A 23647-nucleotide genomic window follows, 5' to 3' on the forward strand; every position below is an offset into this window, starting at 1 on the left:
TACAATTGTATTACATTATTCTGTACTTAGAAATCATCTCAGTTACAGTGATTGTGAAGAAAACAGTTTGACATAGACTGTAAAATTGTCAAATGATATATTAACATTGTAATAAATGTAAAAGAATAGAAGCTGAACATCAGCTATCTTTTAGTAGAGGCATAGTTCAAATGAAAAACGCTCAAGATCACCCATGTCTACTTTTCCTTCTAATCACTGTAACAACCACATGTAACTTCAACAGCAGATCATTTTTGTAACTTAACGTAAGGGTTGACTATTCATATTTTAAATTAAAGACTGTCACATTAAAATAAAACAATCAAGCAATGTTTCTACTGTGATGGATGTCATACAACTTTAAACACATTAACATTAACTAGTTACAGATCTAGTTAAATTGCCTAATCCTTCTTATGATGAAAAAAATCTTTTTTTTTTTGGCTTTGTTTATTACATTTCTACATGTTTGAAAAAGAGAGCACAAATAACAGGAAGAATACATTTTGTTGAAATATAATTGATACAAGAAAACCTATAGAAAATAAAATCATTTTAGTGAGTGAGCCCCTAAAGGGGGTTACAAATAACAAATTTCTATAATGTAGTATGTAAATGACTAGATTTATCAATATAATGCAAATGTAACAATCATAAGAAAATGTATTGCTGTCTCAAGAAATTACATGAAGATGATTTGAGCTGATTTCTAAAATATCAACATGCTACATGCACTTTTCCACTATCTTTAGTTCAAATTTCATGCAGTGTTTAAGCTTTTAGAATAAGGTAATTTTTAATAAAAAAAATATATAATCTGATTTATATGTGAGTAAGAGTCCTATGATACCTCAAATTAAAAAAAAATGAATAGGTTTTATATGCTTCAATGGCTAAGTTTTACAATATAAAACATGTGTGTATATATGGACATTTTTCAAAATCCTTTATCTAATAAAAATCTTCAGAAATGTACTGCTATTGAATTACTGTCATCACATAGTCGCATTTGCTATTAATAGCTAAGTATTAAACAACTGTTAAGACAAAGTTTAATTAACAAATAGAAAACCTGGGAAAATATAAAAAGAATAATAAACTTTTCTTCCCAATATCCAGTGTATTTTTCCATAGATGAAAAGATAAATTTAACATTTGCCCAGAGTTTTTCATTATTTGCTGATAGGTTTATATTTATTCATTTGATGAAAATAATCACAATAGCTTTTACTCTTATAAATTATATAATTTGATCATGTTACATTCTCAGAACCATATCAATAAACAGAAAAATTATATTTATCAAAACGGACATATAAAGTTTTGAAGAATCAATTCCAGATAAACCACTTTCAAGAAATGTGAATAATCTTTGACTGATATCAAAACCCTTCAACCTTACAAAGAGAAAGTAAGAAGCCAATATGACTACTCATAGAGATAATATATATGTCATATTTGGATAAAACATACAATAAATATGTTATAAAATATATATATATATATATAAAAAAATATAATGTGCATAAAAATTATAATACTTTTATAATATATATCATAAAAAAATAATAGTGTATCTAGGAATTTATTTCATATATAAATACTATATGCGGATTCATCTTTTTTCCATCAAATATTGATTTTCATTGATTTTCATGAATTTTCTAGGTAGAGATAGCTTAATTACATATTATAACACCTCAATATATTGTACAAGTTCTTGGTAATTTTGAATGAGACCAATACCAAGACTGGATTTGTGTCACTGCATGCAATTGATTGAGGAAACATGTATACCAGAGCATAATGGATCATTCCCAGATCAAAAATTAAAATTGTTCACTTCATTTGGAGCCAAGAAAAGTTTGACACAAAATAGTCCAAAAAGAAGGAAATATAAAACCACAATAAAAAAAATCCAAGAACATTTTTTTGTGAAATCAGCAAAACCTGTACCAAGGATTTTTAACAGTAAGAGGAGAAGGAATTTTGTAGATAGTTAGTGTGATGTTTCAGTCTGAAAGGTGATAGAATGGTCTTATCTGATTTAAATCCTCATTACTTATCTCACCTGATGAAGATAAAAGATAATCTTATTTAAAAATGAAGTGGAAAAGAATCTGTTGTATAAATTAAAACTCTCAATTTGAAGGTACTGTCCTCTACTGTGTAGTGAAGACACAGAAAAAGTTTTTATCAGTTTTTTAATTACATAATAATTTTCACTTCAAAATAAACTTCCTCATATCAAACATATACAAAATATACATTAAACTTTGTTCTATATTTGTGAATTTGCAACTACATTGATTTTTTTCTATGCCATCTATGAATTTCACCAATTGTTTTTAATCAAAGCTCACTAAGGAGTTACTGATTCTACAGAACTGTACAAATATTAAAAATACTGCACTGCAAAACAATCAACTCTGTTAATTCCTGTGAATGGTAAAAGGTCAAACTATTAGGGTAAAAAAAAACAAAACTTCACTCAATTTTATTTTGTTTTTCATTTTGTTTACAGCTGTAAATCTGGATACTAGGTCAATATTTTACTAAAAGCTATTTAATGCTTTAAGTCTTCTACATAAGACTTTTCATGTTTATATCTTTCAGCCATATCCAATGAAAAGTCAAATAGCAAGAGACAAAGAATATGATTGACTGAGAGCAGCAAGACTATAGGTAACGTGCAAGCTATATCACTTCATTCACTTACGTAGGTTTGTCTGTGCCTGCAGATCTGTGGTCAAAGATAAGTCACATGATGCACAAAATCACAACAAAATCAAGCATTGGGTGAAGACAAATTACCATGCTCTTTAGAAAGGTAAAGACTTGGAGAAACTATTTATGCAAGATACAAAGGTCACAAGTGATTGCAAACTGTGCATATTAAATAAAAGAAGACATACATTCAAATCATATCAAAAGTTATATATCATTCACTTAAATTAATATAATAAATCCCAATTATAAAATTAATATGCTTTCTGACATACAGTATATACTTTTTTCTTCTTTCAAGCTGACAGTTAAAATCTATATACTCTAAATTTGACATTATTGTAATGATTTTACTGATATTTAAAATTCAGCACAAACATTGAAATAATTGAAAGTCACATCTAAAATGTGAAGTAATATTGTAACAAAGATGTTAAGAAAAATAAAATAACTTAACTTATTTTTATTTTGGTCAAAAAAAAGGAAGTTAATGAAAGCACTTTTTATTGCTGATTTTTCATATTCAAATTTCAATAAAAGTACTTAAAGGTATGCTTTATTTTTCAAGAAAGTTCATGTTTTCCAGCTTGTATATTCAAATGGATGCGATTAGTATCGTCTAAGCCCTAAATTTTTGTCTAGATTTGCCAAAAACAGTGCAGAGCGGATTTAATGATGCAGAATATATATTTTGTGGAACATTTATATGAAGCCTTTTGTGGACTTTATCTGCAGTTTGTAAATGGAAACATGAAGTCAATAACTTTACATTTAAAGAAACCTACAATAAAAATGTTTTCCTGGCTCTCCATCGACAAAGATTAGACCTCACTTTCATTCTTAAATAAAATACACAGTGTAGTCTTCTGTTTTTATATTGACAAATCAATTGTTTCTTTTGTGTTGTTACTTGATTCTTTCCTCAAAAACACAAAAATGGGTGTTAATGATAACATCAATTAATACAATTAAAATTGTTGGTTAAATTATGAACTATTAATTATATATTATCATTTGTTTGTTAAAATTCAGTGAAGTATGTTTTGTAATGTGATCAATAAAGCAAAATACCACCAATTTAATTGTATTGGGTACAATACCTAAAAGGATTTCAGCTTTAAGTTTGTTGTTAATTTCAACAGGGCCATAAATTTACATTCTATTAGTATTGTTCAAAAGTTTCATGCAAAGATTTCATCATGCCAGTTTCAAGAGAAACCTTCATGCAAACATCACATATCTGTAAAAGGTATGATCTGAGACGTTTAATTATAAATTAAAATTAATTTTAAATTTCAATTTCAAAAAGTACCAAAGCCTGCAACTGTATCAAGATTCATTATAATAAACTATTCTTTCTTATTTCTCCTTAAATTATTAAAAAGAATTAATTCTTCATATTAATTTAAAATGTTGATTATGCTGTGAACTAAGTTGTCAAATACATAAAATAAAACAAAGTCAATTACATGTATATGTAACCAGTAGTAAATCATTCCTAAAAACAAATCTTGTCATCAAATTTCTCTAAATTATCTAAAACCTAATAATCACAACAACCAAATATTTTTTTCGCATACATTTTTTTTTTTACTAGCAGGTTCTATAAATAAAAAATTCCTCTGAACCAAATAAATAAATCACTATAACCATCACACATACATGTCCCCTTAGACACTACTCAATACATACTTGTTTGGTGCCATACTAACATATGGCATCACTACTTTGTCAACAAATGATCCAAATCCTAAACGAAAGTTCTCTGTAATGTTGTTCATTTCGTTGGCTGTCAATACAAGAAGGCATAGCATTTAATAAATGCTTAAAATCATCTTTTCTGTCACATTTTTAATCCATTTCTTCATAAAAATTTTAGCTAACAACAATGATATTCTAAGGTTTTGTTCTTTCAAAAATAAAATGAGTTCGAACTGTAAATTTTTCAACACATATTGTTTACTGTGGATTCCTTATATTTGGTTGGATACCAATTTTGGTGAGAATACATGAAAAAGAAATTTGAAAGTGCAACAAAGTGCAAGTTTTCTATTTGACTGTATGCAGACTTTGGCAAAACCATGAAATCAAAAATCCATCCATGAAAATATATTTCTTTCCTAAACTCACGAAAACTGCTACTTACAAAAACAGATTGATATGCCATAGCACATTATCACCTGTGAGCATATAATTGAGGACTCAAATTGTATGTCACAATGTGTCTATGGGGTAGTAATACAATAGTCAAATTATGGTAAAAGTCTAACACTGACCTCCAATAAAAATGTCAAAATGATCGTATGATGCGGTCAACTGCACATGAATACAAGCTTTGAACTAGCTTTCATTAACTATGAGTACTCCAAGATCAGTATTTTGTTTCTTCCCTGTCTATTCTTTTTGGTGCTTAGTATCAATCTGATGAGTTTAGCCTTTTTCAACAGATTTTTTAAAGTTTATTATGTTGTGCTGTAACATCGTTGTTCTGGGTTATGGGAGGGCTTGGTGCTCTACATATATTATATGTATGGTGTATATATAAACCATACAGTTGTGTATCAAAATAATCAAAACTATTTACATAAATAAGCACAAATACAGAACAATAAACTACCTACCTATTAAAACTCCCAATGTAGCTAGTTTTTCTTTATCGTCCTTCATGGAGTAGGACAGGTCCATCAAGTAATACAGGTCCACTGGGTAGTTATTGGCAAGTCTAAAGTTCAAGGTAAATTTCTGGGGGTCATCTAAAATAAAATAGGCATGTTAGAAGTCATAAAAGGTGATGACATTCGTATTTACAAGTCAAGAATTATAAATGAAATAAAAGGAGAATTTTTCATAATCACCAGCATTCATTGTAAACAAACTGTCAATACAAAAATAAGTCTCACCAGTATGTAGTTTAGGTTATATACTACAAATATTAAAATTAAAATGACAAAACCCTTACATGTTAACTATGCAAAATATTCAGTCAATGTACCATGGATAAAGGTGTAGGGCTAAACCATCTTGTGGAAAAGATAAATGCCAATGCTAATACAACTGCAGACCAAATATCATTTACTTTGCATTAAATGTTCCACTTAAACTGACTTTATCACAAACTAATACATTGTCACCTCTGCTGACATCATCAGAAACAGAACAATGAAGAATGGTGGTTGTTACTTTCTGGAGACAAGACAACAATCATCACAAAGAGTGATTAACGTAATCACTTCTGTGTAGGACTTGTTGTCTTCAGTTATATGTAAATAAAGTTTTTTATGGTAGTTTTTGTTGACTTTGGTTTAATATTAAAATTCATATTAAACTTGAAATTCAGAAAAAAGTTGAATATGTTTTGTATACTTGAATGGCCAAGTTTTATTACAAAACAAGTGTCCATGGACTTTCTGGAGTAAGAAAATCCTTTTTGTTTCAAAATCCTAAGAAATGTACAGCTTTTGAACTATTGTCTTCATGAACCCAATTCTTAAGGATTTTTAATGAATCTAATCTTGACTAGCGCAAAAGTATGTTCAATTCTTAAATTAAGAATGTGTGGCAAACATTACTAGACGGGGGCAAGGGGGGTCCCAATAACAGCAAAACAGCAAATTGATTTGGCTTATAACAGATAACAAGGAATTAAAATGGACAAAAACAGATAACAGTAAATGAAATATTAAAATAATTCAGTTCCTGGACTGATTGAAAGATTATGTCTCCATCATATGAAAATCAAGCACAATCCCTCCAGTTGCTGAATGTTTCCATGAATTGTAACTCATAACAATACAGAAACAGGTCTGCAATTAGTGGTGCACAGTTAGTCCCCATTGGAATTCTGATAACTTGACGATATATGGAAACTCCATAGCAGACAAAAATGATATTTTGTAAAAAATTTAAGGGCAGTTATGGTATCAAAGCAGGTCCAATTGACATAGTTTTTTATTACTAAAAAATGACCTGAAAAAGTTTGAATATATATATTTGCATTCTGATTTTTTTTTAAATGCAAATTCAATGCATGAGGTGTGTGGTTTTTTTTCTTAATAAGACTATGACCACAGAGGTATATAGTGTAGAAAAATCAAAAGCACCAATTATAAGCATGCAATTTATCAAGTACTTTGAACTAATTTTGAAACTCCAAAAGTAATTTATTCCATTATTTTCAAAGGCTATATTTGAACAATTTATTATCAGTTTTTTCAGTGAACTAGTAAGTAGAACACATAGTAAAGTAGTGGAACAACGGCTTAAAGACGAACTAAATCTCTGTTTGTAATGAGTTATGTGCAGCTTCCGAACCCAGGACATGGTTGGAACTTTTATTGTACCATGTATTTGGTTCTGCTTTGAAAAGAATCACAGATCTGAGTCTGTGTACTTTATTATATGGTTGTAAGGGCCTAGTCCTTAATTGACATCCTCATCAGATATCCCTGACCATATATTTTCTTTTTGTCATATTAGGAATTGTTCGAATTTTATATGTACGTACTGGAAACGAGGAACAATATCCCCATACAAAAAAAAATGTACTACATAGATATAGGAAGATGTGGTATGAGTGCCAATGAAACAACTCTCCATCCAAGTAACAATTTATAAAAGTAAACCATTGTACATGTAGGTCAAAATACAGCTTTCAACACGGAGCCTTGGCTCACACTGAATAGCAAGCTACATGTTCATACACAAATGGATTTTATTACAAAGGATAATCATAAGATATACTGGAGTTGTCCTGGACCTAACCGTTCTATTAATATGTTTATGTGATGATCTGTGATGGGTATATGTTTATGAAATCCTTCACCGAATACGGGTCCACCATATTACTAATGGTAGACCCCAATTTTAGATAATCTTCAATTTTTACCAAATATTGGCTGTCAAAACAAATGCTAACATTCCAATTTTATAACAGTTAACAGAAAATACATTATCACAATAACAGATAACAAAAAACCTAATAGTCCAATAACAGCTAACAATGAATAAGACAATAACAGCTAACAGCAAATATATTTTCAGAATAACAGATAACAAAGAATCAAATCGCCCCATAACAGCATAACAGTTAAACCCCTTGCCCCCCCCTCATTACTCTCTAAATCATTTGCTGCTAAAACTCTTCCTAATTATAGGTTAGGTTGTATGACTTACTTGATCTCATTTTAATGTTGATAAGCTGTGGTTGTAGGTTAGGGTGTATGACTTACTTGGTCTCATTTTAAGGTTGATAAGCTGTGGTTGTAGGTTAGGGTGTATGACTTACTTGGTCTCATTTTAAGGTTGATAAGCTGTGGTTGTAGGTTAGGGTGTATGACTTACTTGGTCTTGTTTTAATGTTGATAAGCTGAAGTTGTAGGTTAGGGTGTACGACTTACTTGGTCTGATTTTAAGGTTGATTAGCTGTGGTTGTAGGTTAGGGTGTAAGACTTACTTGGTCTCATTTTAAGGTTGATTAGCTGAGGTTGTAGGTTAGGGTGTATGACTTACTTGGTCTCATTTTAAGGTTGTTAAGCTGTGGTTGTAGGTAAGGGTGTATGACTTACTTGATCTCAATTTAAGGTTGATTAGCTGTGGTTGAAGGTTAGGGTGTATGACTTACTTGGTCTCATTTTAAGGTTGATAAGCTATGGTTGTAGGTTAGGGTGTATGACTTACTTGATCTCAATTTAAGGTTGATAAGCTATGGTTGTAGGTTAGGGTGTATGACTTACTTGATCTCAATTTAAGTTTGATTAGCTGTGGTTGTAGGTTAGGGTGTATGACTTACTTGGTCTCATTTTAAGGTTGATAAGCTGTGGTTGTAGCTGGATAGGATTATCTGTTTTGGTTCCATCTTTTGGTGCTGAGTTCTTAAATAAACAAATGATAAATATAAACATGATGGAAAATTAAAGATAAACTGTGAAAGTACTTTAATTTGTGGGTATCAATTTTTGTGGTTTGACAACATTTACCTATTTGTGGGTTTTTCTAAAATTTAAACCAGAATAATGATCTATCTTGAGAAGTTGTATGCCTTCATGGACCTGTATCAGCTTATCAGCTTACCTTTGTTCTATTTAAAATGCTTTGTGGGAAGACTAAGTGTTCTTGTTTACAGTTGGAATGTTCACTTAATAAGTTACATCTTTCTTTGTTTTCTGCATCATAGGTCTGAAAAAATCCAATACAAAATGTTTATTCTGGTTTTAAAAATCAAACAGTACTGGTCATTCATCATTGTTTTCATTGTGTTCTCAACAGTGAGAAGAATAAATTGACATTAGTATTTGTACAGTACATATAAATAATTACAACTGTGATATTTAGACAAGCATTTGATAAGTTACATGTAGATCTCAAACACTAATTGTGAACTCATTATATGTTTGATTGTTGTGCAAGAATCCTATAATGAGGCTATCTGATCCTATGGATTTAAATAAATTGGGAATGTGTCCCTAGGACACAGATGATGCAACCACTTGCATATAACGTTAAAAAGGGACTTAACTCTAGAACTGTAAAAGTGACGCTGCCCAAACATGTACTTGATCTGAGTTTTGCAGTAATATGCATTGTGTATATGTTTCATAACATTTAATTAAGAGCGAAAAAACAAAAAAAATCAGCAATTTTTCCATTTGTACAGGGGCATAACTCTAGAACAGTAAAAGAGACTCCACCAAAATTCTAACTTGATCTGTGTTTTGTGGTAATAACTAATAAGCATTGTGAATAAGTTTCATAACATTTAGTTGAGGCAAACTAAAGTTAGAGAACGGAAATGAAAAATGTAAAGGGGCATTGCTCTTGAACAGTAAAAGTGACGCCACCAAAATTCAAACTTGATCTGTGTTTTGAGGTAATATGCATTGAGAATAAGTATGGGTGAGGCAAACTTAAGTTGGAGAAACATTTAGAAAAAGGGCATAACTCTAGAACAGTTAAAGTGATGCTACCATTGTTCTAAGTTTCATAACAATTGGTAGAATCAAACCAAAGTTAGAAAACGGAAACCAATGTAATCACCAATTTTTCCATTTGTAAAAGGGGCATAACTCTAGAATGGTAAAAGTGATGCAACCAAAATTCATACTCGATCTGTTTTTGTTGTGGTAATCAGCCTTGTGTATGTTAACGTTTGGTTGAGGCAAACTAAAGTTAAAGAACGAAAAACCAATTTTAGAATGTACAGATGGACCAGGGTAAAACTTAATGCTCCCTCCACTATGGCAGGGGCATTAAAAATTACATGTTTAATCTTTAAAGAAAGAGAGTGTACAATGAATATACCGGTTCTTCACACCATGCACAGTCTTTTCCAACAGCTATACATTCACCACACATCTTCTGTCCTATACATGGATTCTTTGAAGTTGGAGTGAGTGAACCTGTCCCTGAAAGACAAAAAACATAATTTATAGCTGTCAAAAAACTAGAAATTACAAAATAAACAGCTGCGCCAAGAGCACATTATACGCCCATCCCTTTTTCAATAAGTTCAATAACTTCTCAATGTTATGTCGGAAATCAATAAAACAACTAAAAGAAGGTTATCTCAATAGATATAAAACAGTTATCAAAATTTAATGAAAACTAGTACTGCTCTAAGCACTTTAAGAATATTGATTATTGTCCAAAAGCTTAAAATCATCCGTTTTTTATGAATAAAGTCTCATAACCAGGAAAGGTAAAATTTATAAATTTATAAAAATATTATGGAGCTTACAAACAACAGATATCATCAATTTACCAAAGCTTCATAAAAAGAAAAAAATGCTTTATTGTTCAAAACTGGAAAATCCCCTTTTATGTAATGAATAAACCCCATAAATTGGAAATTCTGAAACATATACAGTCTCAAATGTATAAAAATCAAAAGGTAGCTCATGTCGATAAAAATAAATAATTCATCAAAGTTTCTTGCAAGTTGGTGAAATTGTTTTTTGAGTTTTTGGATGAAAACTGGAAATACAAAAATGTATGTCCTTTAAAGGGGTGTATTTAAATTTTCCATGGGATATAACTCCTTTAAAAATAAATTATTGGCACTGATTTTCGAACTTGTTCAAGACATAGCTTATATACACCTTATTATAAGTTTTATAAAAATCAGACAAGAATGGTACAAATGAGAGTGCTAACAATGCAATTTTCTATATAACTAATGTTTCCAAGGAGCATAAACCGTATGAGCGGCAGCCAAATCAAATCAACTCTGTGTTTTGTATATATGGTCAAAATACATTTATATGAATTCTTTTCATTGAATTTTTTTTCTGAATACAACCATGTTTTATTAAACGCAGTAATTAATAACTTGTAAAAAGTTCAAATTTAAAAACATAAATTTAAAAAAAAACGTATTTTGTTCATGATTTACCAAGATATACTTGTGTAAAGCCTTGGGGGATTCTGTGGGTAACATAAATCTGTACTTCATGCATCATTACATTGTATTCATTTCTAAAATATTTGACACCTTACACCTAACTACAATTTTAGTACACTAGAACCACATTCTGTATATACATAGGGAGTGACTATTAACTATTAATCTATCAAAAAAAGTATGTTGAAGTCTTAGTTAAGTCACCTCTAAACAGCAATATAACAGCATATTAATTACTGTAAATACAGAAATTATTGCGAGATTTTAATTAATGCCAATATTGCAACGGGTTGAGAATCAAATAAATAAGAACTTGAATTTTGATATCTGATGCATATATCTGTATGCAAATTTTTCTTAAATCGTAATTATTAATCTCCTTTATTCATTCTTCATGAAATTGCAATAAACAAGAATGTGTCCACAGTACACAGATGCCCCACTCGCACTATCATTTTCTATGTTTAATGGACCGTGAAATTGGAATAAATTCTCTAATTTGGCATTAAAATTAGAATGATCTTATCAAAGGGAACATGTATACTAAGTTTCAAGTTGATTGGACTTCTACTTTATCAAAAACTACCTTGACCAAAAACTTTAACCTGAAATTTGCACTATCATTTTCTATGTTCAGTGAACCGTAAAATTGGGGTCAAAACTCTAATTTGGCATTTAAATTAGAAAGATCATATCATAGGGCACATGTATACTAAGTTTCAAGTTGATTGGACTTCAACTTCATCAAAAACTACCTTGACCAAAAACTTTAACCTGAAGCGGGACAGACGGACGAACGGACGAACAGACGGACGGACGCACGGACGGACGAACGGATGCACAGACCAGAAAACATAATGCCCCTCTACTATCGTAGGTGGGGCATAAAAAAGTTTGCACTAATTTCGGAATTTACAGTAAGGCTGACATTGAGTGCAAATATTTGTAAGACATTTTTGTAGGATATTAATAGTATTCAAAATTTAAATTCTAAAGTAAACTAGAAAACTGGTTAGTTGATATAGATAGATCTTTTACTAAAAATTTGTAAGGGTTCCGTGGAACCCAGTGTCTCGCCTACTCTTTCTGTTAATCGCAGGCTCAACAAAATTGAGAAAATAAATCAATAAAATATTACTGTTGATACTATCTTTTGATTGTAAGAAGGTTCTGTCCAAGTTTGGAAAAAATCTAGGATGGTTTATGAATCTAATAAATGTTTAAAAACTTTAACTGCAGACTGAATGTAATGATAACTGGAAGAAAACAAAATTTCCTTCTAGATACTAGCTATGTGAATGTGTTGTTTCCTGGCAGAAAATTTAAGTCCATATAAAAGTAAAATACGGAAAAAATAGATTTATTTCTTTACAAAATTTCCTTCTAGATACTAGCTTTTGATCATAAACAAGCTCCTGTCCAAGTTTGGTACAAATCCAAAATAGTATAAGAAAGTTATTAAAATTTTAAAAACTTTAACCACAGAGTGAATGTAAATTATTTCCTTGCAGAAAAACTAATTCCATTTATAAGTAAAATACGGAAAAAATGGAATTTTATTTTTACAAAATTTACTTCTGGATACTATCTTATGATCATAAACAAGCTTCTGTCCAAGTTTGGTAGAAATCCAGGATAGTTTAAGAAAGTTATTAAAACTTCAAAAACTTTAACCACAGAGTGAATATTTGTGGACACCGCCGCCGACGACATAGACCACGACGAAATGTAGGATCGCTTAGTCTCGCTTTTTCGACTAAAGTCGAAGGCTCGACAAAAATGAGCATTAAGTATGACATGCAAGAATTATTCTTTAAAAAAAAACTTTAAAAAATGAACTTTTCTACATGTTCTGATACAAATGATTTGTTTTATAAATAATAGGATAGTTACTGTTTCCTGTAAAATAATTTTGAAATATGACAAAAGTGTTGGAAACATGCTTAAAATAGAAGTTGGTGTACTATCCCCACAAATAAAAGTTTATCATCAATACTTATATTCTTACACAATGATATGCATTAAATAAATAACAACAAACACTTAACCAGGTGTATCCATTACAGTATGGCATTATCCATTACTTTATTTATTATGAGTTATTCAAAATTGTATAATTTATCATAGTTAAGTAATGGATATATTCAACCCAGCTGATTCATCCTAAATATTATATTTCTATTTAGTCAAATTAGTTGACTATCAAATAAAATGGGTTACAAGTTACAACTAACAAGTATTAATGCTAGAAATAGTAATGGATAACTTAATATGCAAATGTTAATTATATTCAGTCAGATTAGAAATGAACAAAGAAACTGTTCACTTCTGTTTATCACAATCAATGACAATGGGTTTTTGATACTGCAGATTTCAATACCTAATATTAAAAAATGTTCACATGACACATATGTACATCATTATTTTGTGTTCAAGATCTAAACCATCTTTTGATTGTAACTTGTAAGAAGCTTCTGTCCAAGTTTGGTAAAATTCTAGGATGGATCTTATAAATGTTTTACAAGACTGTAATGATAACTGGAAGAAAAACTAAGTCCATTTATAAGTAACATACAGGAACACAGAAAATTAATTTATACCAAATTTTCTTCTAGATACTACATGTAGCATTGATCATAATCAACATAATCATCGCAAATTCTGTCCAACTTTGCCACAAATGCAAATAGTTTAAGAAAGTTATTAAAATTTCAAAAACTTTAACCAGAGTGAATATTTGTGGATCCGCTGCTGTGAATGGAATGTAGAATCGCTATTTCCTGCTTTTGCGACAAAAATGAAGTCTGAAAAATTTCAGATATTTCAGTATAAATTAATTATTGACATTTTTCTGATTGTTGATGATGAACAGTAGACAAAAGTTTAAAATTAATCACTATGTTTCATGATATAAAACAGTAAGTTTTTTTTTGAGACACCTACATTGTACATGTGTATATACATGTGCAGGATATAAATGTATTTCTTTGCAATTTTGTGATAATAAACACATTAAGGGAACAAATACAAGAAGCCAATGACAGATGTAGGGCATTTTCACAAGGATATGTGTAAAATTGATTTAGATCATATTAAGTCCATTAGTAGATTTTAATTGGTAATGTTATTACACCAAGTAAAATAAATGGTTGCCTCTGTCATGTAAATGAAAAGATCCCAATATACATTTTGTATTTATAGGTTTCATAACAATTATGAATGGGATGCTTGATATCAACTTGAGTTATTTACTTTCAATATCATAATAAACAAGCCTTCAGCAAGCATATTATTACTATCAAAATAAAATAGCGTGAGTTGACATCAAGCAATATCCAATTTTCACAAGTTGTAAAATCCATTTCTATTAGTTTATAGTCAAAGCTCTCAAAACAAAGAATTATTTGAAACTGAAATAATTTTGAATTCTGGAAAATTGATTAGAAATGTATGATGACAAATAACACAATTAAATAGGGTTGGTCATGCATGCATGGCTAAGGTTAATTTTACTTTCACTATCATTTCAGTATAAACTAAATACCCCCCTTAGCCATGCACACATGCAGTCTGAAGACCAATATTCTGACTTTTTTCTTCTTGGTCCAAACAAAGTTTCGCAAAAATTTACTAGTCCAAATGAATTTTTACTGGTCTGGGGCATCGGACTAGTGGCTAATCGTGCAGACTGCACATAGCTTACCCTATTTAGTTGGGTTAGGTTTCATCATACATTTCTCATCAATTTTCCAGAATTCAAAATTATTCCAGATTCAAATAATTTCTTGTGTTCAATGTTTAAAATTAAAAATTCTGTGAAATGTTGATCTAGTCTTTTGCACATTTCAGTTATGACTTTAAATGTCCTTTTCCAGTGTCAAACTTTCCCATCAGACATTTTTAGACTTCAGAATGTTATAAAATTTGACAAAAAGAAAATTGTCTGGTGAAATGTGTGAGTATTTTGTATATTATTGAAGAAATTACATAGACATAAGTTGCCATGGACAAAATATACATCGTCTTAACCTTTGAAAGTAATGAATGACCTAACGAATAGTCAAAGGAAATGCCATAAGGCCAGGGTTTTTTAATTTGTTGGTTTACGGATCACCGACCCGATTTTGCCAATTTGAGGAAAACAATTATAAAAAAAAAATTTTTCCCCGTCCGACCCTAACAAATACATTGACCCAGAAAAATAAATAAGATAATCTTTTTATGAAATAAAATGCATTAAACACTAATAGAATTGAAAACACTTTCTGTTGTGAAAAAAAAAAACCCTCAAATTTACGTATCTAAAAATAGACAAATCAATCATAACTGACCTTGAAATAATTTTGCGGAACGAAATATGTGTTTAAAACCCGTTACACAGTAAGTTCATTTCCCGTTTTTGTCATCATTCCGTAAGATGCATAATCTCATAGAAAAATGAAAAAACGTGGAGACGTCAAGTTAAAGTACTAAACATAAACAACTCATTTGGAATTTTCTTATGTCATTGATAATAAAAACAATTTGTCTAATTGGATATAAAAAACGTGAATGCTTGACAACTGATGAACCCGATATCCACGTTTTTCCAGCGGACGAGTCTATTACGTTTTTGACATGTGTGTGGAAACTTATTTTCGTACGTTTTGGCATTTTTTTCTTTATCAGTTTTCGTGCTTGAGGTTCAATATTCACAAAATTTCCAGAAATTGATTAGGCTACACAGATCTGGTTTTTTTTCTTGTTTGAGAAATGACAATTTAATTTTGTATTTTTCCGTGGACACACCCCTTTTTTCACGGAACTCAAATTATTAGACAATGTCATGCGATGATTATGACAGCTGACCAAGAATATTTGATCAAACTGAAATTTAAGAAATGATGACAAACATATTTTTAGAAAGGTGTATTTTTCTGTCTTGAAAGATATTTTTTTTCTTTCCGACCGACCGACCCGACTTTTTCATGGGGAAAATCTGTAAACTAACAAATTAAAAATTCATGGCCTAATATTGTCTTGTGATACTTGATAAGCCAAATAAATCAAAGCAGATTTTCATATCTCTGATAAGAGAAAATATATATATATTCATGCAAGAAATAGAAAACAGGCCACAACCATAAGATAAATGTATATATGAAGTATATATATGTTATAACTTACTTTGTGACAAACCAACACTTAAACAGGATAGCAGTAACACAACTGGTCTCCAGTCTATCTTCATTGCAGAATATTGCTACAAAATAATATAAATAACATAAAAATAAGGAGATTTGATAATGATTGTCAATGAGACAACAACAAAAATACATGTATGTATCCATTAAACAATAAGTCCTTCAACAATGAGGCAACACCAAAACAGTATAGTTAAGATAGCTCAACAGGCCCCAGGATTATAAAACCAACAACTGGTTAAACTACAAAAGAAAAGTTATGTTGGAGTTTATGTACGTACATTTTGTAGCAGTCATGTGAGATAAAGCATGCACTTAGGGTTTCTGTTGATTTTTTATTAGGCCTATACAAGTTGAATGAGTCTTTCATTTTGTTGTTGAAGTTTGCTTGGAAACATCTTGAGCTACATGTACATGTAGTAACCTCTCATTATTAACTTAAACATTAGATACCGGTATGTTACATATTATGGCTGCAAGTACATGTAGGCTGTTTTTAATCAGCTACTTTTAAGCGGCTTGTCATTTTGAAAAGGAACATGTTGTCAGAATGGGTGACTGAGGAGTTTGTGGTGTTGCCAGTGATGAAGGTGTACATGCAGGTGTTTGAAATTCAATAGACAGAATTGGTGATGGTGATTTAGATTCCCGCACACAAACCTATTACTCCAATGCACATGGCTTTTACTTTGGCTCTGTTGGAGGGGGTGGTACATCTGATGATTAGTTTTCACTCTTTTTGGCTGGTGGAGAGGAATCTGGGTTCTATCGCCCTAGTGCCTGTTCGCTCAGATTTCATTTTTTTCTTATTGTTGTCTAGTTGCATATGTTTATTATTTGAGCAGAATATGTTAAAGTTTGATGAAATATCACAAAATATTTGTATTGCTGCAACCAAATTATTATTTTCCCTTTGAAATACGATTGTTATTGCTAGCTATGATTTAAATTATTCTATCATGTTATAAATTTACCTGTATGACATTTTTTTCTTATTTGTCTATACAGTTACTTATGATAAGGAGTTGGAGACATGAATACGAATCTATACACAAAGATCATGATTTATTTGCACCCAGTGAACAATCAGTTATCAAAACAAAACAAGAAACAGATTCTTCTCAATATTTTTTTTTAATTATGTAATATCATTCAAAAAGAAAGGTAATAAAGGTACTATAAACATATAACATTCTGTTGGAAATTTGAAGAAAAAAAAACATTTTAAAAGACAACTTCTACATCATACAGTTACATTTACGACTAAATTTATGTCGATAAAAAACATCCTGATCAGAGTTCTAATCTCCTGACCAAAATTCCCAAATTTCCTGATCTGAGTTTCACAGTCCATCACATGTATGCTAATTAGTGAGACAGATGGAATCTAGTGATACACTGAAAAGGAGGGTCCATTCCCCAAACACCTGTATAAATTACAAATGTACTTTAAATTTGGGCAACTGAAAACACTACTTGATTTAACAAGAGAGACTTATAACTTGTATGTTTTAACCCCCAAAAAATCATTCAAAAGAGAAAAAAACCTTTATCCATGCATGTGCTGTACATTTAAGGAAAATGTACACTCCTTACAATCAATGAATCATAATTTACACCTTATAGCTATTTGTTCGCCATTCCTGGATATCAAACATGTCAAACAGGTTCCCGTAAAAATTTTCATAAAACTACAAAAGTAATTGTTGTATGCATTAAAAGTTCAAGCGGCCCGGTCAGCCAGGATTAGCGATAAGGTGTATTATTTAAATAATATTCATTTATTAAAATAATATTAATGAGTGAAGTTTTGTGATGTGATCTTTTACTAGGATCAATCCTGTTGAATATATCATGCATGTATTACACTGAAAGTTTGAAAAGATAATTTGCATTGATTCTGAGACCATGTTCAACGAAAATATTGTTCCCTTGGAAAAATAAAAGCGAAACTGTTTTTATGTTGTGCGAGTCTCTGAGTCCGATCCAAATTTAGGTAAATTATGCCACAAATCGCACACTTTAACTCAAGAATGAGGTTATCCATGCATAAATTCTTCATTCAACGTTCTTTCAGACGTATTTGAATTAACATATATACCTGTTCTTGTTCAAAATCGAATGCTTTTAGTCAATGTTTATCAAAATTAGTCACTGCAGTCTAAATATGGCGATTCCGGTTTTGTGACGTAAGAGGAAGTGCTACTCCGACAGAAATGCCTATAAACCGTCCTGATAGAAAATCAGCCGGGATCAGTAAAAAAGGAAATTGAGGAAAAGTAAATAATGTAAGTAAAATCTCACATTGATACAGAACTCCGATGAAAATTCAAAACAGAAAGTCCCTAATCAAAAGGCAAAATCAAAAACCCAAACACATCAAACGAATTGATATACATTTTGTAAACTGGCATATTCCTGACTTGGTACATGCATTTTTCTTATGTACAAAATGGTGCATTAAACCTGGGATTACAGCTAGCTAAACTGCCCTCTCGCTTGTATGATAGTCACATCAAATTCCATCATATTGACAACGATGTGTGAAGAAAAGACAGACATAATAGGTAAAAATTACAGGCTATTGGTACTTTACGGAACGGAACGGAACGGAACGGAACGGAATTTCATTTAAGGTATCCAAAGGGGGCATTTATCAAAATTTCGAAAAATCTTTAAAACAAAACAAACTTTGGAATTTCTGTGTTTTACGGTTTTCCATATACAAATAACACAAATGTATACTTAATCTCATCTTCACAGGTGAAATGTGTAATAATGTATAACATCGGGAAATATTCTGTAGATGAATATGTCGGATTGTCCTGATAAATTATCATGAAATTAACGCATTTGCAAGTCATGCATTATGATATCTAGACTGACCTCACGTCGTCCTTGATTAGAGACAGTGATCAAAATGAATCTGATTTAAACTTTTTAATTTATTTTTCCGTTCCGTTCCGTTCCTCAAAGTACCAATTGCTCTGAGGAATTGGTATTTAACGGAAAAAACGGAAACAGACATCTTAAATGTAATTAAAGCAGTGTGATAAAAAAAATTGTCTGACACCTCTTTTTGCATGAGTGGTATGTGTTTTAGATAGCATTTTCGACTTGATCAATAATAAAAAATTTAACACAAAGGCAGGTTACACAAAAAGTCTTTCTCCTTCCATCGGTAATTATATCTTAAAAAAGGGGCCTTCAACAGCCCGTTCCGACGATGATTAGAGACAGTGATCCAGTTGAATCTGATGTAAACTTTTTAATTTATTTTTCCGTTCCGTTCCGTTCCGCAAAGTACCAATTGCTCTGAGGAATTGGTATTTAACGGAAAAAACGGAAACAGACATCTTTAATGTAATTAAAGCAGTATCATAAAAAAAATTGTCTGACACCTCTTTTTGCATGAGTGGTATGTGTTTTAGATAGCATGTTCGACTTGATCAATAATAAAAAATTTAACACAAAGGCAGGTTACACAAAAAGTCTTTCTCCTTCCATCGGTAATTATATCTTAAAAAAGGGGCCTTCAACAGCCCGTTCCGACGATGATTAGAGACAGTGATCCAGTTGAATCTGATGTAAACTTTTTAATTTATTTTTCCGTTCCGTTCCGTTCCGCAAAGTACCAATTGCTCTGAGGAATTGGTATTTAACGGAAAAAACGGAAACAGACATCTTTAATGTAATTAAAGCAGTATCATAAAAAAAATTGTCTGACACCTCTTTTTGCATGAGTGGTATGTGTTTTAGATAGCATTTTCGACTTGATCAATAATAAAAAATTTAACACAAAGGCAGGATACACAAAAAGTATTTCTCCTTCCATCGGTAATTATATCTTTAAAAAGGGGCCTTCAACAGCCCGTTCCGACGATGATTAGAGACAGTGATCCAGTTGAATCTGATGTAAACTTTTGAATTTATTTTTCCGTTCCGCAAAGTACCAATTGCTCTGAGGAATTGGTATGTAACGGAAAAAACGGAAACAGACATCTTTAATGTTATTAAAGCAGTATGATAAAAAAAAAATTGTCTGACACCTCTTTTTGCATGAGTGGTATGTGTTTTAGATAGCATTTTCGACTTGATCAATAATAAAAAATTTAACACAAATGCAGGTTACACAAAAAGTCTTTCTCCTTCCATCGGTAATTATATTTTAAAAAAGGGGCCTTCAACAGCCCTTTCCGACGATGATTAGAGACAGTGATCCAGTTGAATCTGATGTAAACTTTTTAATTTATTTTTCCGTTCCGTTCCGTTCCGCAAAGTACCAATTGCTCTGAGGAATTGGTATTTAACGGAAAAAACGGAAACAGACATCTTTAATGTAATTAAAGCAGTATGATAAAAACAAGGCAGACCCTTCTTTTTTGAATGAGTGGTAAGTGTTTTAGATAGCATTTCGACTTGATCAATATTTAAATAAACAGCTGCGCCATGAGCGCATGATACGCCCGTCGTCTTGTGAAAAAAACATAAATCTTTTTTGAATAACACAGGGTTGTACAGGATGTCATGCTTAGTATATCCTGACTCATTCCTTATTCCCGCTCAATAGGAAGATTGTACAAGATGTATTTGGAAACCCGACGCAACATTAGCCTGTTAAGTTTTAAGCAATAGAGATACAGCGCAACATGTGAAAAAAACCTCTTTTTTTTTACAAAAAACTCAATAACTCGAAAATATAGAAATGAATCATCACCAAAAAGTATACAGATCTTCAGATTAATATAACAAAGAAGTGTGTAAAGTTTTAAGCAATAATCATAAATCGTTTTTGAGATATGGTGCGACATGTAACCCCCCCCCCTTTTTTTTTTTTACAAAATACTCAATAACTCAAAAATGAAATTTTGAATCATCACCAAAAAGTATACAGATATTAAGATTAATATAACTAAGAAGTATTTAAAGTTTAAAGCTATAATCAAGAATCGTTTTTGAGATACGGTGCGACATGTGAAAAAAACACACCCCTGTTTTAGTTACAAAGTGACGTAACTCAAAAAGTTGTAATCTTATTTTCACAAAAAAGTATACAGATCATTTTACCATCATAAGAAACAACTATGTTAAGTTTCATGAAATTTGGATAAGTCGTTCTCAAGTTACGGTGCGACATGTTTACACCGGACAGACGGACAGACGGACGGACGGACGGACACTGGACATTTGTATACCATAATACGTCCCGTCAAAATTGACGGACGTATAAAAAATAACACAATGACAGGTTAGACAAAAGGTCTTTCTACTTCCATTGGTAATTATAAATTAAAAAGGGGGCCTTCCGAAGATGATTAGAAACAGTGATCAAGTTGAATCTGATTTCCGTTCCGTTCCGCAAAATACCAATTGCTCTGAGGAATTGGTATTTAACGGAATCGAACGGAAACAGGCATCTGTAATGTAATAAAAGCAGTCTTGATAATATCAGTGCAAAGTTTTTAAAAATTAATTTTCATCTTATTTCAGTTCCCTTATGTCAAATTTTTAATTCAGGCATTAAAAAATCAGTTTATCCATCATTATTCAAACTAGCTAAAGTCATACCAGTTTTTGAAAATAAATGTTAAAAAATGATGTATTTAATTACAGACTAATTGCATTTTTACAATTAGTATCTAAAATACTTGAGAGACACGTAAAAACTTATTTAATGAACTATACGGACACATATAATCTGTTGTATGTCCTGCAATCAGGTTTTCGTTCGAACCATACCTGTCAAACTGCCATGACAACTTTGTTAGATAAATGGTTAAAAGCAATTGATGAAGGCGAATTAGTAGGAGCAGTATTTCTGGATCTTTGTAAAGCTTCTGATGTTCTTCATCATAAACTGCTCCTCCAGAAATTACAAAAATACAGATTTTCTTATTCTTCACTGCACTGGCTTACTTCATATCTAACTGATAGACAGCAGGTTGTATACATTTCAAATACCTTTTCAGGTGTATTAAAAGTAAAAACAGGTGTACCTCAAGGGTTCGTTTAAGGTCCCATATTATTCTTATTATTCATTAATTTTTTGCCTTTGTGTAATCCAAATCATAACAGTGATCTTTTGGCTGATGATAGTACTATTTCTGTTACTGGTAAAAACAAAAGTTGTATAGCCAGACACTAAATACTGTGTTAGAAAATATTTCTCATTGGTGTGATGAAAACAAAATGTTAATCAATGTATCCAAAACAAAGAAAATGTGTTTATGTTCAAAACACAAACTTTCTGTCATGTGTAATGAACCTTTTAATATCTTCATTAATAATCAATATATTAATGAAAGTCAGCGTGAACAAGTCCTTGGTATTTTTGTGGACGCAACTCTGTCTTGGTCTGATCATATCAAATATGTTATTAAAAACTTTAAGGTAAATTCTTCCTTTAGCTCTACTAAAAAGGATCAAGAAATATTTAAATCATAATGCAAGAATTTTATTTTATAATGCATACATTCTTCCAAATTTTGACTACTGTTGTTCAATATGGGGCAACTGTAACACATTTTTAATCGACAGTTTGCTTAAATTACAAAAAAGGGAAGCTAGAATTATTTTAAATGAACACGATTTTCAAAAACCATCTGTTGAACTTTTTAAAGAATCTGGAATAATTCCAGTAAATACATGTAATAGAATATTATACCACAAGTCCTTATTAATGTATGAATAAAACAATGGATTGGTACCCCAATACTTGTCAAATCTTATTGTAACTACAAATAGCAAACAGTCATACAGTACTCGACTCTCATTTTCAGATAATTTTATTGTTCCAAAATCAAATACAGAATTATACAAACCAAGCTTTTCTTTTAGTGGTCAAAAGGTGTGGAATTCACTATCCAAAGAAATCAAAAAATCAAAAAAATGTATCGTCATTCAAGTATACTTACAAATCATTATATATTTTAACAATAAAACTCAAAACACTATCATGTAAAGTAATCCGTTTTGTTCATGTATTTGTTTATGTAATTTAATATTTATACTATTATTCATCATTGTGTATTGCTAGATTGATTTGGTTTATATCAACCGTGCAAGGGCTTTTGTCAAGATCGCTAAAAAAAAACCGTAGTAGTAGATTATGTTTATTCATGTTGTTAATATTGTGTCTATTTAACATGTTGTCATTATTTATGTTAAAAATAGAAGGGTCATAGTTTAAAAATTATTTAATGATATGTTCTTCAGTGATTTTTATTTATATTTACTTATTTTATTTATTCTCATGACCGACACTAGCTAGAATTTTTTTATGTGTTGTGAAATTCACCAACAAAGAGTTCAGCATAAATGTTTGAGACGTTCCGAGAATCTT

At 30.8% G+C, this 23647-nt stretch overlaps 1 protein-coding gene across 3 annotated transcripts in view; it reads right to left on the bottom strand.

The window, feature by feature from the left end:
* Positions 1-18529, bottom strand: part of LOC139510188 (integrin beta-PS-like) — a 67041-nt gene extending 48512 nt beyond the window's left edge. Inside the window, exons 1-8 of one of the 3 annotated variants that reach the window (XM_071296632.1) lie at positions 18407-18523; positions 16289-16364; positions 10024-10127; positions 8797-8901; positions 8516-8597; positions 5349-5480; positions 4420-4516; positions 2720-2743 (exon numbers count right to left, since the gene is read on the bottom strand). In XM_071296632.1, coding sequence (XP_071152733.1) covers positions 2720-2743; positions 4420-4516; positions 5349-5480; positions 8516-8597; positions 8797-8901; positions 10024-10127; positions 16289-16352 — 608 coding nt within the window. In that variant the 5' untranslated portion in view covers positions 16353-16364; positions 18407-18523. Of the gene's footprint in view, positions 1-2719; positions 2744-4419; positions 4517-5348; positions 5481-7955; positions 8009-8515; positions 8598-8796; positions 8902-10023; positions 10128-16288; positions 16365-18406 lie in introns of those variants that run through there. The other 2 variants (XM_071296633.1, XM_071296634.1) reach the window with 2 other exon arrangements.
* Positions 18530-23647: the final 5118 nt, after the last annotated feature.

Source organism: Mytilus edulis, chromosome 2, assembly GCF_963676685.1.
Source record: "Mytilus edulis chromosome 2, xbMytEdul2.2, whole genome shotgun sequence".
NCBI lineage: Eukaryota > Metazoa > Mollusca > Bivalvia > Mytilida > Mytilidae > Mytilus > Mytilus edulis.